Source organism: Echeneis naucrates, chromosome 8 (assembly GCF_900963305.1).
Source record: "Echeneis naucrates chromosome 8, fEcheNa1.1, whole genome shotgun sequence".
Lineage (NCBI taxonomy): Eukaryota > Metazoa > Chordata > Actinopteri > Carangiformes > Echeneidae > Echeneis > Echeneis naucrates.
In genome coordinates, this window is record NC_042518.1 from 18,425,300 (window position 1) to 18,443,861 (window position 18,562).

Consider the following 18,562-nt stretch of genomic DNA (forward strand, 5'->3'; position numbering starts at 1 on the left):
GTGGCTGGGGTTTGAAGCCCAGAGCATGCCCTCTACCACAGAACTACATCCCCAGGCTCAAAAGGTTGACCTCACTGTATTCATCAGATGTTTTTTGTAAAAAAAAAGGTGGAAGTATCAAAGGTCTCAGTCCACAGAGAAATGCTTGCAGGCAGTATTGACGGACTGAGCCTAAAAACCAGGTGGTAATTGCCCTCAGCCCCACCTCACAGGATTTGGCTTCTCTGATTGTTTATGTGACACCTGGTATATTTTTATTTAATCCTGCAAAAAGAGCAGGAACTTCACAACTTCTTTTCTCAGGTTTCTTTCTAATCCCCAAGTAACAACAGATCAGTCAGTTAATCAGAGGAGAAGATATAAAACTACAATAGTTCTTATCGAAATCCACACGACGTGTAGACTTTGAATGAAATAATGATGATTATGAAAATTTATAATTTTAGTGGATATCCTGAATGTTTCATTCATATAGTAGTTTACATTTTTAATAAACAGGGAAAAAGTGAGGTGAAAATTTCTTATGTATTGTTTTTTTAGCATCGTTATTGTACCTGAAGCCCGCTGCCTCTCTGGACTTAAGGAATTTAACACCAACTAAAATGTGGGTTATCCAAGTTTTTTAAAAACTCTCATTTTCTACCACCATTTCTGAGTCACAGGGAGTGCTGGAGCCTGGACCTTGGACAGGTTGCCAGTCCATTGCAGTGCAAATGCATAGAGAAAGATAGAGACACTTACACTCATAACTGTGGGCAATTTAGAGTCACCAATCAACTTAGACGTGCATGGCTTTGGACTACGGGAGGAATCTGTAGTACTTGAACGGAACCCATGCAGGCTGAGGGAAATATGTTAACACAGAGTGGCCCCGGCCCACCACCTTCTTGCTGTGGGGTGACAGCACTAACCATAAATCCACTTTTTCAGTCAAATACAGATATAACAATCACCAGGAATTGTATCAATAGAAGTTAAAAAAAAGCCCCAAAATCTAAATAAAAAGCAACACTACAATAAACTCAGTACAGACACATTTTGAATGAATGAATGCCACCACTCGACATTCATTCTTTGCCATTTGTTATATTACAGTGCTCAAAATAAAGTGTTGCATATGTAATGTGCAAAATGGCATTCTGGGTATTTTTAAGGGTATTCAAAAAGAGGAAAAAAAAACAAAACAGAAAAAGAGCCACTTACAGCAAAATGAAGAGCAAATTGATACTTCAGATTGCAAAAAGCTATAAAACATATGTTATTTTCAATGTAAAGTGACCATAACACTGATTAGTCCTGAACCTTAACCTGAAAACTACCCAGGTGAGCTGACTAGTCTTGGAGTACATTTCAAGTGAAATATAAAAGCAACAGCATCTTGTGGCTTTGTGCCATGTTTTGCCATTTCTCATAGTAGCTGGGCACCAAGTAACTGATGTGTGTTCCAAGAGCACAAAGCAGATCTCTGGGCATGATTTGAGCATTTTTGGAGCCATTTTTAAAGAACTAAATACACAAATGAAAGAGTACCCTCAGAATTTGACTGTAGTTTATGCTGTTTATCCAAAGACATAGACAGACATAATTCATGCATGAAAAGATTATGGCCAAAAATTCCAAAATTTTTCATTTTTTTCTGAGGACAGTGAGGTTGGAAAAATCGATGACAGACTTTGTTTATGGGTAATAATGACTCTGAATATAAATTATTGGGACTCAGGTGCATAAATTATTTCCTTCCACAGCCTGTGCATTGTGTACGTGCACAGTCGCCTGACTGTACTACACGTTAGCCCCGGATACAAACCAGGAGGCTTAGGCGGGTTTACTGCCTGCCATTACGTTTGAAATATGAAAACCACCCAAGGTATTAAACAGACATAAAGGTCATTGCACATCTCTTGCTGTTGCTGTGAAGACATTTCCTTAAAGAATCCCCAAACACTCTTCTAAAAGAAGCAATATCTAAGTAGTAAATTGTTTTGAATGGAATCCTGTCCTATTTAATTTGAAAATACTGGAAAAGAAGCATGTTCTAATATCCTATGTTTTTATTCTGGTTCATGTGGAGAGCCGTCTACATTTGAAAACACATCCTGTATCCAGCCTTGCAACTCCACATGATTGCACTCCTGCTGTATGCTACACTTCAGACTCACCATAATAAAGCCGCAATCTGTACCTTCATCCTCCTACCTTGGCTCTACATGACTGGCATGGCTGAGCAGGCTTTCCATCCACCACTGACACATCTCCTCTGTGATCTCCTCCTCAACTCTCCCTCACACATCCAGCACAGCGTCACTGCGGAGCTTTTCCCCGACAGCATCCACCGCTACGCAAACAAACATCCTCGCTCCGAAAGCCCTCCATTGCGGATCCGCGCACACTCTCATAAGTTGAAGAAGGCAGACAGACGACGACGCTGATTTACTTACGTCTGGAGAGACATAAAGATGGTGATGCTGATGGTGCTGAGGAGGGTCGACATGACTGGAGTCTGACATCAGCAATGGATGCTGCCGTGTGTGGACCTCCCACTCCTTTCCTTTCTGACAACAGAGTAAGGGAGGGGTGTGTGTGTGTTTGGGGGGGAATGCATTATTGCAAACATTAACTTATGACAGGACCTTTCACTCAGACAAGATTCTGCATTATTGTACATTAAACAAGTGTTGTTGATTAGTTTGGTGCTTAAAATAATACAGCTGTGATGCCATAATTGAAATACTGTTCCCATAAACGGCTGGACTTCTTTTCCAACAATATTTTGTTTGGTGGTATGTGTCATAAAAACATCCACATCAAAGGGAGGAGCCAAGGTATCCCTGCAGAACATTTTCCAAAGCATCGCACTGCCTCCACCAGCTGGTCTTCTTCCAAAAGTGCATCCTGGTGCCATATCTTCTCATGTTTCCATTGGAGGAGTTGTTGTTGGTGTAGTCAGGGGTCAGACAGGACACCCTGACTGGTCTGCAGCTACACAACTGCATATATTTATGACACTTTTCTGTCAGAGCCAGCATGAACTTAATCAGTTTGAGATACACTGGCTTTTCTGTTGCCTGCCAGACCACACAGTCAATCAAGCCTTCATGACTATAAATAAATCTTTTTTTTGGGGGGGGGGGGGGGGGGCTTTCTGGCTCAGAGTGACAGGAACTGACTGATTTTCCTCCAAACATGCATTGGCAACCCAATCTGCATCCTCTGAGAGGAGCTACGATGAACTTTATGGAGAAACGGTAGGGGGGGGTGAGCATGAGGATGAAGAGCAGAAGCAACACAACGCGCAGGTGTTATACCTGGTGAGACGCAGGAGGTGCCAGGCCCGGAGTCACCCCATAGTGCCCAGAAACTCCATGTGTTGCAAACTAATCCCTTAAGCATCAAGTCCGACAGGAGGCGGATCAAAAGGCCTGCAGCTAACATGACCTCAGTCTGGAAGCAATTTGATGACGATGTTGACCACATTCTGGAGGCAACTGCGAAGGGAGAGGCCGACAGAAAGCTGCAAGCTTTGAAAACAGTCATTGTCAGCATTGCAGCTGAACAGTTCCGTGAGGAGGAGAAGAAAACCTCTGCAACAACGTCCTCCAAGAATTAGAGAGCTGTAAAGATGCACAACATCAGCCAGGAGATGAAAGCGCTGAAGTCCCTGTACAAAGCAGCAGGGCAAGAGGAACGCAGTGGCCTGGCCCAGCTAATCCTGCGGAAAATGATTAGCGTTCTCTGTTTGGCAGAGGAGACAGCGGCGCAAGAGGGCACGTAAACGTGTTGCTTTCATCGCTAACCTCTTTGAGTTCACGAAGGATTTGTTGGGGCAGAAGCGCAGTGGCAGACTGGCCTCCTCGCAGGGAGACATAGAGCAACATCTGAAGCAGACGTATAGACGTACTCCCTGCAGGACTTGGCAGAATAAGAATCTCATAGACTCCCCTGAACCAGAAGCGCAGTTTGACATGTTGGAGCTGTAGTTAAAGGAAGTCAGGGAGGTTGTCCGCAAAGGAAGGACAAGTTCTGCACCAGGACCGAGTGGCACTTCATATGAAGTGTATAAGAACTGTCCCAAACTCCTGTTGCATCTGTGGAAAATCCTGTGAGTCTTCTGGAGAAGGGGGAGAATCCCTGAACAATGGAGAGTAGTTGAAGGGGTCTGGATCCCACAGGAGGAAAGCTCCACTCAGCTAGACTGGTTTAACATCTCAGGCACTGCCATCCCAACTATCTCAGAGAAGCCAGTCAAGAGCTTGGCCAAGGTTTTTGACTGCTCCCTAAGAGGCACAATATCTGTCCAGTCGACATGTACATGGTTGGAAGGCTGGCTGAAATCTGTGGAAAAGTCAGGTCTACCTGGGCAGTTCAAAGCCTGGGTCTACCAGCACAGCATTCTTCCCAGGATCCTGTGGCCTCGTCTACTCAGTCTGTATTTCTACAGTTGAGATCTTGGAGAAGAAGGTCAGCAACCACCTCTGGAGATGGCTTGGACTACCTAAGAGCCTTAGCAGCATTGCACTCTACGGAATAGCAACAAATTGCAACTGCCCTTCAAATCCTTGGAGGTGGAATTCAAGGTAACCAGAGCCAGAGAAGTGGTTCAGTACAGGGACTCAAATGATCTGAAGGTGGCTAAGACAGGGATCCCAGTGAGGAGTGGGATCCCTGGGACCCCTCTCTCTCTCTCTCTCTCTCTCTCAACCCAACCGGTCGAGGCAGATGGCCGCCCCCCCTGAGCCTGGTTCTGCTCGAGGTTTCTGCCTCTTAAAGGAAGTTTTTCCTTGCCACTGTTGCCAAGTGCTTGCTCATCGGGGGATCTGTTGGGTCTCTTTAAATAAATTCATAAAGAGTTTGGTCTAGACCTGCTCTATATGTAAAGTGCCTTGATGTAACTTTGTTATGATTTGGCGCTATACAAATAAATCTGATTTGATTTGATTTGATTTGATTTGAAATGGTAGGCAGAGGAAGCAGTTCAAGAGGCAGATGCAAGGCTGTGTCACAGGAGCCTGGTGGGAGTGGTCACTCGAGGTCAAGCTGGACGAGGATCCTTTCCAACACCCCAATTTAACACCAGGGGGAAAGAGGGGCGACAACTTGTTCAGGACGAGGTGAGAGCAGCAGTGGAGGAAACGAGAACCTGCAAGGCAGAGGGAATGAAGCAATAGGGAGCTTGGACAAGGTGGGAGAATGCTATTGAGCGGAAAGTGACCTGGGCTGAGCTCTGGAAAGCTGAGCCACAACGCATCAAATTCCTAATCCAGGTAGTGTATGATGTGCTCCCAAGCCTGTCAAACCTGCACACATGGGGCATAGCAAAGACACCAGCATGCCCTTTGTGCTCCAAGTGAGGAACCCTGGAACACATCCTCAGCTCCTGTACAAGGGCAAGAGAGACAAGAGGGTCAGTACAGAAGGAGGCTGTTGTGGGGCAACAGCGCTAACCACTGTGCTGCCATGCTGCAGACTAACTAAAAAAAATTTCAGTAATGGCCTGTCTTACGGCTCCCTGAGTTGTAATCAAGGGTGATGGCATTTTCCACAGCAGGGATTATGGAAATTACAATGTAATTAAGAGTCAATGAATTATAAATTAATAAATGCAAAAAAAAAAACAAAAACAAAAAAAAAACCTAAACAAAACACAAAACATACAATCACTTACAACTCCAGAAGTTTAATTCCAAGACAAATGTTCTAAATTGGTAAATAAAATTTAAATGTGAAAAAAGAAATAATAATAAAAAAAGCCAATGACACCACAGTTTTCTTATGCATACCAGTGAAGTGTTATGGCTTTATCTGGTATTTATTATCATTAATCATTGTCAAAGCAGCACATCGGCATAGCGGTTATATAGACATATATGTCTACATTTGTTTGTGACTAAATAGGCCACAGGAATGGGTGTGTGTGTTTGTTTGTCTCTCTCTGTCTCTGAATGAATGATGAATGAATTCGATGTACTGTTATTGGGATAGTGGGAGGACGGCACCTTCATGGTGAGCCACGTGGTGCATCTTATTCTTCACTATGTTGAACCTTTTTGTGTCCACTAAAGACTTACATTGTAGCACACATTAGACCATCTCTCATCCTGCTAACCAGATCCCAGTGTAGAAAAACTACAAACCAAGTACTCAATCTAATTTCATACATAACCGTGAAACTAGGACATAGGACATCCTTTTTCTTTTTTTAATTATCAGCGTATAAAAAATAAGATATAAAACCAGACGAGGAACTGTTGATTTAGAAAAAAGACTGATGTAATTAGGACTATAGGAGCTCTTCCTGTTTGTTGCAAGAGAAATACAAAGTACGAGGCTAAAAATTGAGGTGAGATAAACTTTAAACACATGAATACATTCATGCACACATTCCCACACCCACATTAAGTGCATTCCTCCACTGGTAGCATTTTCAAAGAATTAAAAAAAAAATAGAAAAGTCACTGTCAAATAGTTACCCATAATTTACAATATGTACAGTGCTTCTGTAGACTTTGTCCTAAATGCAGAGGTGGCTCCCTCTTGAGTTCGTTGACAGAAACTATGATGGTGACGAAACCTATATTACACAACACCAGTTATTTATGGCAAAATTAGCTGCATACAAAAACACACATGGAGGCGAAGGGATGATCTTAGAAAGTCAAGAGGGAGCACGACACGCCAAGGTAAAATTCTGAGGTGAGTGTTTACAGGGATTACAGTGGTTAGGACTGTAGCCTCACAGCACAAAGGCACAAAGGATAGTTTCCCACAGGTACAGTATGTGTTAGAGGCAGGAAAGTTTGGGTAAAGGATTCATATGAAAAACCGAAACACCGAAACGAGTGCGGAGCTACATAGGATTATCCATGCTGTTGTTTAAAATTTTTTAATATCTGTGTGTCTATAGCACTTCCACCAAAGAGTCTTTCAATAGCTTCTTTCCGTGGTTTCTTTCTGTCCGTCAATATATCGTGTAAAACAACACGAACATTTTCACTCACACTAATCGTTCCTCTGAAACCTTGTAAAGACCTTGACCTTGTCAAGAACCCCACCTCTTAGTTTGTTTTCATGTCTCGTCACTAACTCTCCTGTCATTTCAGATCATGTCCCTCTCTCAGCTCGTGCAGTCTGCTCCCTGCACCTAGTTTTCCCTGCCCATCTCCTCACCTGTGGCTCATTCTCACATCAGTCCTGCTGTATATATACCAGTACATTTTCCCCTGCCCACTGCCAGATAGTCTTGTGTTCCTGCCAAGCCTTCCAGCATTTATGCCCCTTTTACCTGATCTGCTGTTTTTGTGCCTGCCTGCCTGTTTTATGGACTCTGGATTCCCTGCTGGTTTGTCTGATTTCCTGGTTTTGACTCTGCCTGAACTGATCAAAGAGAACTTCCCTGCACTCCAGTGCCTCTTTGATGTGCGTTTAGGTTCAAATCTGTACTAGTGATCCTAACAGTGATGGCCTCATGATGTATCATGGTAACCACAGGTAGCAGGAGCTCAACATGGCGACAGCTTCCATAGGTGATATACAACCCATTGATGATGTGATGAAAATCGGTTCAGCATGAACAGTTTGATAAAAGTTGAAGTTTACTTTAGCAGGCCATGTGTGAAGGATGAAGGACAAAGAGTACAGCTTGAATGATATATGATCAGTAGGTTCAGAGTCAGTTAATAAAGAATTGCATCTGGAATTTAATGCATCATTTATGTTTACAGCGCCACATGCTGTTCATTTTGCTTTGTCCCATTTCATAGTTTATTGGTCATAGTACTTGAACAGGTTTCCAGGTCTCGGGGGGTGCTGGAGCCAGTCCCAGTTCACATTGGGCATAATGATGAAAGAAAAAAAATTGTTGGTTGCATATAATTTCTAAACCGTTTGAAACTAAAATTGTGATTTGGAGGATGCACAGGAATGACACTGGTGAATTAAGAGTCCATTAGTGAATCATTGAGTTCTTGATTAACTTGACATATATATATATATATAGCTGGGATTGGAATGGGTTTCCTCTCACAATCCAAAGACATGTTTAGATTAATTGGTGAGTCTAAATTGCCCGTAGACCTGAGTGTCAGTGGTTGTTCGTCTGTCTTGTCTATGTTGGTCATCACCTAGTGTGAGCTGGGATTGACTCCTGCACCACTTGTGACCCAGAAATTGATAAGTGGTAAATGAATGAATGAACATTCACATATCAGAAAAACCAATCTTTAATTATTTATTTAGCAAATTATATACATTTATTCCAAATCACAGTAAATAGCTCTCTGTCCAAAACAATTATGTTGAGGTTTGCTAATGTCCTGTTAATAGGCCAGAAGTCAGTTAAATTTGAGACGGGTTTTATCAGAGCGCTAGGTCAAGCAGTAGAGTTAAAATCTTAATGACAACCTTCCAGATTGTTGACATTTTTGTGTCTAAAATTTTAACCAGTACCGTTTAGAGTACCACTCAAATGTTTAGACACAACAATTTAAACTAGCTGATAATGTCAATCATGCCATGCATGCGTCAGGAACTACTGCAATACTGAGGGTGGAGCCTGCTTTGTTGTGACATCAGTTCAAGAATCCCTGGCTTTAAGCCCGAGTTTGAGTTCAGGCTGTAGGCATTCTACATTAATACAACATAGAGTGAAAAGCTGTGACTTTCAGAAAAACAACTTCAATATACCTATGGTACATTCGATATAGTACATAATTTCAATATCAGGATTTAGGCAGCGATTTCATTCCAAGAGCAACGACTGTGTCATGTCATGGTAATGTGTCATAATTATTTAGTACGAAGTAAATTTTTGTGCACCAGTATTTTACCACATCTTTTTTTTTTAAGAACTAAAACACACACACGCACAAAAAAACAAAAAACAAAAAACAAAAAAAATACAACCCAACAACAAACAAACCACATAAACCAACATATTGCCATACATAACCAATAAGAGGCAGCACAGCGGAATAGTGGCCCCCAACAAGAAGAGTGTGACTGTGAGTGGCTCTTCCATTTTGACTCTCTGTATGTTGGTCCTGCGATGGACTGGTGACCTGTCCAGGGTAACACCGCCCTCGCCCAGTGTGAGCTGGGACTGGATCCAGCACCCCAGCGTAACCCGGAAATGGATAAGCGGTAGAATATGAATGAATAAATGGCCGTACAGATTTGTGTGTCTAGTTTCATGACAATAATAGTAGTAAACTTAGCTCTGCTAGAAAGTGGTCAGTATTTACCAACCACTGACTTATTATTTTACACAATTAGAAGACTTGCACCCCTTAGACATTAAAATTATTTCTGGTAACATCTAACATCAGTTTTTCAATAGACACAAATTATTACTTATTTGATTTTTGACTCTTGTACCAGGTGGTATGTTTATAACCTGACATGCTTGATCCATGGATGACTAAAAATCACTAAAATCTGATTCAATCAGCCAGACACACAATTCAGTTTCATTTGTTGAATTTTTCTCTGATAATTACTTCAACTTGGAGTAGGATATCTATTCAACACGGTGCAGGACATCTTTGATAAAAAATATGTGATTATCTCAAGTTCATTTGTTTGCATAGATAACATTCGGTAGATAGCAAAATAGAGTGTGGCTGGCACATTTACAAATGATTTTTGGCATGTGCTGAAGCCATTTCATGGTGACAAGTGATTGGGACATGGCAGCATCCCGACGCTGAAAAATAAAGCCTTTGGTAAAAATCATACTGTCATCAGTCTGGTGAATGAGAATATGAAGTCAAGTCTCTCCATCATTTGGTCATTTTCCAGGTAATGAAGCTTCCCAGAGCCAGGCCAGCGGTGAAAAAAATGACCAGAAGCAGTCTTTGGGAGTTCCTGAGTGACATGGATGGTGCAGAGGCTATTGCCAGCTCTGAGAAACTGTTTATCTGTTTGCGCGTGCGCACGCACACACACACACACACACACACACACACACACACACACACACACACACTTTAATCAAACACTTCTAGATCCTATGGAGCCACAGAAATTTATAATTTACTCAGTGTGCAATGATAATTTATGCATATATCAGAACAACACTGCAATGTATTGCTTTACAGTAATGACATGATTCAGTTTCTTATTCTTCTTCAATTCACAATCAGTAATTTAACTGTAAGTGATTTGGCCATCTGTCTCAGGCGAATGGGGAGTAGATACATAATTTATAATTTATCTAGTTAAAAAGAACAGAACAGATTAAAAAGAAAATAAGCTTCTATTACACTATTATTATACATGACTAACTACTTAACCATCCATGAACAGTTAGAATTCTGACTGGTTCATCTTATCCATTAACACTTTAAATAACCTGCAACAGATCAGCGTTGACATATTCTGGCTGAATAAAAACCAGGAACTGAGAAATGGGATAGGCTGAGCACGTCTGAAAATGTGAATGCAAGTTTCTTTTTTGTAAACCAGTTGTTTCTGACAATAAAAAATCTGAGAGCAGAGGAGGCTTTTGTTTCAGTGCTCTCCCCTGTGGCTCCTTTGGTATGTTCTCTTATTTTGTTGTCTTTATCCAGGGCGGCACGATGTTTAGTGGTTAGTGTTGCCTCACAACAAAAAGGCTCTGGGTTGGAATTTATGTAGTGTTTGGTTCTTATTTTTTGATTAATCTAAAATTTGCCTATATGCATTGGTGTGAAAGGTGCGATCTGCAACCCCTCCCTCACCCAGTGCCAGCTGGGATTGGCTTCAGCTACCCTCGTAATTGCTCTGCGAGGAAAAGTGGTTAAGACCATGGATGGTAGAGGAGGAGAAGTCTGAGGAGAAATCAGCTCGAGGTAAAAGCCTCCTGAACCAATGACGCTGAAGGAGTCAAGCAGTCAAACCAGGAAAGGCTGTTGGTGGTGGTTTTGAAGACAATAACTACCATGATCCCACATTACTTAACATCACCCAGTGCTGCCTTTTGTTCGTGTTCTGATTGAGGGAGCTCTGAAGGCAGCGGATACAGACTGTGTACAATTCAATGTAAGTACACCAAATATAAAAATCAATTAGGGCCCTATTTGTCCGCAGATCTTCGAGAACTATATTAGATATGATCTATCACTGACTTACGTGATTACCATACAGTACTATTCATTAAAATGAAATAATGTAATCAATACAGCTCTATGTACTCTGTTATATAAATCTTGGTATAAAAAGTAAAAAAAAGTGAGGCTAAATGACCACAAGTCTCAGTGCTCTTACAATACTCCACTCACCACACATGACAGTGGAAAATGCAAAGAGGGAAAGAGGGATGAAATACATGAAGGCCTAACATACCCATCCTCCATGTTCCCGAATCCAGCCCAGGAGGTTTCTTTTGAAGAAATCCACAGTCCACATCAGGATCTCTCTTACTGACTGAGGGAGATGAGCTTCTACAAACTGATGGACATACCAAGAAAGTGAAGCAAAAATATATCAGTGATGAAGACATTGAAACCTTTTGCAATATTTGAGCTTTTTTTAATGGCATCATCTTTTGGTATCAATAGTCTAATAACACTATTTGGAGAATTAGCTCCACCACATGTTTATCTTCATTAGCTAACCCTCAATATTAACATAAATATATCTACTGGGAGTTTGAGAGGACTTAATTAACGCTAGTTATTAAATGGGTAGCTTAAAAAACTCTGACTGGCTCATTAGGTGTTGTATAATGAGTACACAGACACACACATCTGTGACTGTGACTGACAGGCAACTTACAGATAGAAAAAAAAACAAACAAACAACAGAAGAATGTGACAGTAAAGTGCAACCTAAGGAAGCATGTTAACGCAAAGCTAGTGGCTCAACGCCCTCAGATCCTGAGTCCTGCATGGGATGGGTCAATGCCAACCCAGCATTTGATGTTTCACTTTGAGGTAGCCTTAATAAAAGCAGACCCACAGGGTGGTCTCTATCTGTGTGTGTGAAATTATACACCTCAGGTGTTCCTGTAGAGCAGGTATGTAAAGTGCGGCTCACAGTTAAATTTTATATGGCCTGCAGCCTCCGTCATAAAATGCATCACTTGCGGCCCGCCAATATTTTTTAAACCTGTAAAAAAATTATTTTTTGTTTCACCAAATTGAATCATGCTAATGCCTACGACAGGCCTGGTTTACGGTCCCGCGTAAAATCAATGCTGTACATACGTCGCAGGGTAGGGAAGCTTGCCATAGCCTACGGTGTGGCCTGACACTCTCCACAAATGTAACTACACTTTGAGGCGATGCAGACCCAATGCAGACCGAGAGCACTGTGATTGGTTTGCTTGGTAGCAACGCCTTTCCGTTTCCATATTTCCAGAGTCTTCTTCTGTTGCGATGTAGATGTTGTAAGGATACTTTCTTCGACATCCAACAACCCCAACTAAAGCAAGATTATCTCTCTCTCTGTCACCATTGTTCGCTGACTGGACAAAGTCAGGAGCTAAAGAAATCAATCAATTAGAGATGAGGATAAATATTCAGGAAAGAAGCGCAGCCTCCTGCTGCTCTGATGGTGAAAGGACCCTTTTCACACTTTCGCATTCCACTAACAGGAAAGGCGTCATAGTAGGGCTAAACAATTCGAAAACATGACCGCGGGCATGAATTCGCTGGTAACCAACACAACTTCTCAGAGTCACAGAAGCTGTAGTGTGCCTTTTTGTAGCAACTTCAAGAAAAAAACAAGCAGAACTGGCTTTTCACCAGTTTCTTAATGATTTGGATATCAGGAAACGGTGGCTGTGGGCTATAAAACGAAACAAAGGTCTGACGTTTACCTTAAAATGAGCTATTACTTTAACAAACAAAAAACAAGATCTTTAGTTATCTTCTTCATCTTCCTTGTCTACCCATGCATATTTTGCTGTCGAGCTTTGCACACGGTGCACTCAGCTTCCCCTATCTCCCAACTGGGTCGGTAAACGGGAATGTTTTTTGTAGTTCATCTGCGAACGTGCATTTGCGCTTCGGCATCTTGAGCGCTTCAGCTGCACCGCCGGTGTCTGCTGCTTTCTTGTTGTGAGTTTTGGAGCCCACAGCGCAGCCTCCCGGGGATCACATCACACACGCTGACCCAAACAATGACAACAGGGGGGGGAACACACATATACAATTACAGAAGGAAAACCGAACATTATCATCAATTAATAAAAAAAACCCCGGATGGGACGTAAAAAGTGGACATGTCCAGGGAAAAGAGGCCGTTTGGTCAACCTTCATTAGTGCAGTTATTTGTTTCGTAATCTAAGAGGAATAAATTGTAAAATCTTAGCTAATTTAACTTGTTTTGTGTTAGTCAAAATCAGTTATAAATATATTTGGATGCATGGAATTATGTCACTTAATGTTTTGCACTTCTTAATAAGATGACTGTTGGCGTTATGTTCCTGTTCATATGTCTTCAGCTTAGAAGTTGACACAAAATGTTTAAAATGAGCCTGAGATATATTTCAGCTTCCTGAGTTTTCAAACAGATTTTACAGAACGTATATTTCCTTCAGATATTAAAGGCAGAGTGATTTTGGTAAGACCTGTTTAGAGTTGTCATAAATGTACAAAGTGAAAATCATGTTGTTTTCAATGAAATTTCCATAAAATATTTAATTTAATTTAATTAAAAGCCTGCTCTACTGATGCACTCACATAATGCCCGGGCATGTCCGAGTATCAATACGTATTGATTGATCTTCCAATCCATGTTTACCACTGTCTGTAAATGAAAATGTAACACTGCAGAACCTATTGGTGTTGCTAATCAACTAAATTTCATAATATGCGTCCAGCAGATTACAGTCAGTCTCAAATTCTGTGTTTAGTAATACTTATTCATGTGTGAGAAGAAGCTCACACATGGTTTATGCATAATTTGTGTGTCTGACCTCTGGTTTGAAGCAAAAAGAAGGTAAGTCACCTTGACAGCCAGCTTGCCAGCAACATAGAAGAGGACAGCAATCCTCTCCCAGGTGATCCCCTGTTCCAAAACTTTGTCTGACACTTTCTTAAATTTCTCCCACTTGGAATTGGGGTCTTGTGCCACACCATCTATTGCACTGCATCAGAAACAAGAAGGGAGAAAAGGACAGTCCACATTTAAAACTAGGTCTGTTCATACTTCACACATTTTTAGTGGGAGCCAAACAATTATTTTATCTGCATGTGGAAAGCTTGGCTGAATCATCACACATAGCAGGCACATTGGCAGATGTATATTGCTCGGTGATGGAATAAATCTGTGATTTATGTAATTTGCATTGTACTGCCGGCATTTTTTCTTATTTTCTGCCATTTTTGATCATACTGTAAATGTTTGTGATTAAACATGATTACATAGTCTTGACTGTGTACATTTTCATTAGTTATTGAATTAGCCTGCAAAAGGTGTTGGAAAGGGGTTTCCAAATGTGTTTTCAAGGGGTTTCTCTGCCGCTGTGATTTGTTTATAGGAGTTACTATGGCGGCCGCTCCTGCTCAGCTTGTCCGATTGTGACGGGTGCAGAGAGAAGAGGAGATTTTACCTGGTCATGGAAGCAGCCGACACGGGTTTTTGGTCTCAGAAAGCAGCTTTCCTACTAACATGCCTACTATGTCAGTAAAATTTACCCCTGGGAAACCATGGAAGTTTAAAATGTATAGTTCAAATTAACTCTGTAAAAGCCAACTTGTGGCGACCCCCATTTGAGCCTGAGTGGCTCCCTCTCAGCCCTGACGCTCCCAGTGCTCTCCCAAGGGTTCAGAACGCCCCCTAATCCTAACCTGCCCCCGTTGAGAAACCCTAAATTAAACAAATCCATTAGGATTGAGAGGAAGTTGAGGGACTCACTCTTGGAATGCCTTGTCCCCATGTACTCTGTCGCCAATGATGCGGATCATTTTGCTCAGTTGGTTCACTATCATCTCCTCCTGCTCACTCCTGACCTCAGTGGTCAGTGGAGTGAGTGGTGGGACATCCTCTGAAACTGCATCCCTAAGTTCTTCTTCTATGACCCTGGAAGAGAACATGAAGTTAAAGTCCCAGCACTTTTGCAAACTGAACATATTATCAGATGACAGTCACAGGTGATGTCAGAGTATGCTGCTATTTTTTAGATTATATGAAAATGTTATCTTTGGGGCCAGCAACTGGAATGGTGGATTTCGTATCATGGCTGACCTGTATGTGTCATCATCATTGCACAACACAGCCTATATTATTTACAAACAGACTAATTTTTTTTTTTTTTTTTTATTAAATCAAAACTTTTTTTCAGAAGAAATATAGGGCTACAGAGTTGAGTTACAATTTGTAGATTATGTTCTGTAGAAACACAGGAGTCACATGTGTTTTAATTCTGGGTTGCAACTAACAATTATTGCCATCATTGCTGGAGGCCCCAATATTTTTTCTTTCAAACACTGATGAAGAAATTATTAAAATGACTTCAGTTCTAATTTAAATGTGATGCAATACAATGGATCCACTCAGATGTCACCGCAGGAGGTGCACACATTTTCTTTTTCTTTCAAGTTCCAAGAGGAAATGCTTTTTTAAAATGATCTATCAACCTTTGCCAAAAAAAACAAACAAACAAACAAACAAAAAAAACTACACTGTAATATTAGCCAGGGATGAACTGGTTACTTGAATTGTATATGGACTCATTAGTTAATGTCAGCTTTTAATAACTGAATAATTACATCGATTATATAACAATGAAAAGTATTCATCAGCCACAAAAGAGATTTGCTGGTTTTACATTAGGAAAATGTGTTATTTGCTTCTTAACTGATTCTCTGTGATTGAAAGTATTTCCAATTAATAGTAAATAATGGGTACTTACTCTTTGATTAGAGCCTCTCCTATTCTCTCATCTGTGGAGAAACCCATGAACGTGAATGTTAGTGTCAGGTTTATAACAGTTAAGGTTCGGTCCGGGTCACTGCTCCGCCCGACTTAGACAGGAAACCCAAAACCCCGAAACGAACTAGACAAACTTTACTTCGACTTGTATGAGTTAATTACGATGTTAATTAACAGTGTTAACTGTAACTAATTAGCTGAAATAATGTCTTGTCAAACTTACCGGAAATGCCATTTCCTTCACACGACATGGCAAAGCAAAAAATAAAACAAAAAACCCACAACTTTTAAAAGACGGAGTTAGAAGTTTAGCATTCCTTCGATGTTTTACCGTCACTCGATAGGAAATCCGGGGAACTTAGTGAACCTGATAAGAGACGAAATGAAGTGAAGATCCTCTCAATTTGAACAAACAAGGAGCCACAAACAGTGAAACGAAGAATGGAAGTCTTCGAGAAACAATCAAACACAAAACAAACGCCCTCCCCAAGAATACGGCACTTATTCTTGCCGGTGGGCGGTGCAAATTAATAGTCCGGATGTTAAATAAGTCCGTGTAGAAACCATGACGCAAGATCCGGCGCGTCATGTGAAGTTCACGTCTGACAGGATCCCTGTCCTATCCATGGGGATTTCTGATTCCCGATAAGATAGAGTCCTGAGTCCTAATATTGGTCTTCACAATGTGACCACACATATGTCTATCCGTATTGTTATCACTGTATTTAATTTCTGAAATGTTCTAATCATCATTAATAGAAGTGTCAAATTACATTGTTATTTATAGAGGTGGCATATCGATTCACCATTGATAGAGACAAAACAACAACATCACCTCTTTACAACAAACTCATATTTTTGCCTTTAACAACACAGCCCTTCTCTGTTCCCCGTTGTTTTCACAGTAAAAACTAGCTCTAACCCTGATTTACCTAAACAAGCACTCTTACCAACATCTCCAGCATCTCACACGGAGATGCTTCAGAACTATCTATCTTAGAATGTAAGGCTGGTGACTGGGCCAGCAATTGAGGCATTTTAAACGTTTGTGACACTGATGGTCAAATGTCCTCAATTGATCATCAATGTTATTGATAACAGTATTTTCTAATGAGTACAACAAAATCAAGTAAATGACACATATAACGGGAAAATCTAAAATTATTAGTCCGTCCCTGCTGTCCCTGCCTTCTTCCTTTCACTTCCTGATGTTTTCACAGACATCTTGTGTGTCTGTGTGTGTGTGTATGTATATATGTGGGAAGTCTTATTGTACGGCCACAGTTTTTCAGTAGTTTCAAAAACTAGTAGTAATTTATGTTACTGTGTGCCACCTAATCTTGTGTGTTCTTTGTGCACTTGATTTATTTTCCTTCTTCTTACCATCTCCCTTGTGCCTCAATCACCTGCTGGGGCATCAGTCTGTTCTGAAATCTCAAGCAAACTCTTACCAAAATGTCACTCAAAGATTCCACACTTTAACACAAATAACATGGGAAATTATTTTAATAAAAAATAGAAATTAAGTCTAAACATAAAACATCTTAGTTGTTTTAGTTCTATATTGTTAAACCAGTCTGAAGGTATCAAAATTATAAAATATATACAAATGAAATTGTGATAAACAAAAATGGTATCAAATGTTTCTTTAGATTTGTGCTTTCATGACGCCTTTGTCCCCTTTCTGATCACTGAGAGGGGACATTACTAACACTGATTATATGCTTACCATGGCATCTGTCAGTTGCTGAGATTTGTCAGGCAGCAAGTGGAAATTACTGGAGTATGTATGAATTTGCTGTTCCCCACTTGAACTAATCACAGACTGTTTTAATCATTGTCAATGTCATTAACAAAGCTATGGGACTCTAAAGAAAGCTGTAACTAACGACTAGTGACAACAGGCAGGAAATTGTTTTGCAACAACTGATGAAGTATGAAAAGTGAATTAATTCATACTTCATTTGTAGGTTTGAAACATATGACTTCTTTGATGAGCATTATGTTTCATTGTCCGTTTTTGCCAAAGAAAAAATTAAGAAAATTTTTGCAACTTATCTGAGAACAATTTTGCAGACAGTATCCTGTCTTTTTTTTTAAAGAGCTGTGCTGAAGAGCTCACTCTATCCTGGTGCCCTGTTTTTCAGCAGTTTGTAGAAACACACGCCTGCACTCTAGAAAAATCCTACTATTATTCCTGCTCCTAAAAAGACCTGTCCAATGGAGAACAACTATGATAGACCGCTGTCTTTAACCTCAGTTCTCATGAAAAGTTTATGGTTTCACAACTAAAAGCAGATGGCAGCATTGCGGCATTGTGGTTAGCACTGTTGCCTCACAACAACAAGATTGTGGGTTTGGTTCCCAGGCCTGCGGCCTTTCTGTGCTGAGTTTTCATGTTCCCCCCATGCCTACATGGTAGTGGTACCATCACCCATGGGTTCTCGCCATTGACTTTAGAGAAAGGGATTATTTTACTTCTTCCCATAATTAGCATAATATATGAATGTGTATTATGAGCAATCCAATATTTTGACATTGATACTTTTCTTGTACAAAAGTTGGAGCTGCTACCATGACCTGGATCAAACATGACACCCTTCTCCTCTGCCCCCACTATGGTGCAACCATGTGGCAAAAATCAGGTTTGCAGGTGGCCAGGACTTGTTCACATTTCCTATTGGTTAAATGAGATAACTGATAACTAGGT

The 18,562-nt window shown here is 40.8% G+C and overlaps 1 protein-coding gene and 1 pseudogene across 2 annotated transcripts; one reads left to right on the forward strand and one right to left on the reverse strand.

The window, feature by feature from the left end:
• Positions 1–3,619: 3,619 nt before the first annotated feature.
• Positions 3,620–4,442, forward strand: LOC115047290 (uncharacterized; annotated as a pseudogene).
• A 3,136-nt stretch (positions 4,443–7,578) lies between these two features.
• LOC115047450 (apoptosis regulator BAX-like) lies at positions 7,579–16,359 on the reverse strand. 2 transcript variants are annotated; one of them, XM_029508395.1, is made up of 6 exons: positions 16,076–16,359; positions 15,833–15,863; positions 14,836–15,000; positions 13,927–14,065; positions 11,317–11,421; positions 7,579–9,094 (listed from the first exon to the last, which is right to left on the reverse strand). In XM_029508395.1, exons 1-6 carry the CDS (start codon positions 16,101–16,103, stop codon positions 8,837–8,839), a joined length of 726 nt encoding a protein of 241 aa, XP_029364255.1. In that variant the 5' UTR covers positions 16,104–16,359; the 3' UTR covers positions 7,579–8,836. The 2 variants fall into 2 exon arrangements, with proteins under 2 accessions (XP_029364255.1, XP_029364256.1); XM_029508396.1 differs by having other exon boundaries at positions 7,583–9,911.
• Positions 16,360–18,562: the final 2,203 nt, after the last annotated feature.

Excerpts from the sequence above, each read along its gene's own strand:
- LOC115047450 (XM_029508395.1), bottom strand. The coding sequence starts at position 16,103 with ATGTCGTGTGAAGGAAATGGCATTTCCG. Across the intron at positions 15,864-16,075 it reads TGAAGGAAATGGCATTTCCG|ATGAGAGAATAGGAGAGGCT; the intron begins GTAAGTTTGACA and ends GTTTCTCCACAG. Across the intron at positions 11,422-13,926 it reads CTGGCAAGCTGGCTGTCAAG|TTTGTAGAAGCTCATCTCCC; the intron begins GTGACTTACCTT and ends TATGTCCATCAG.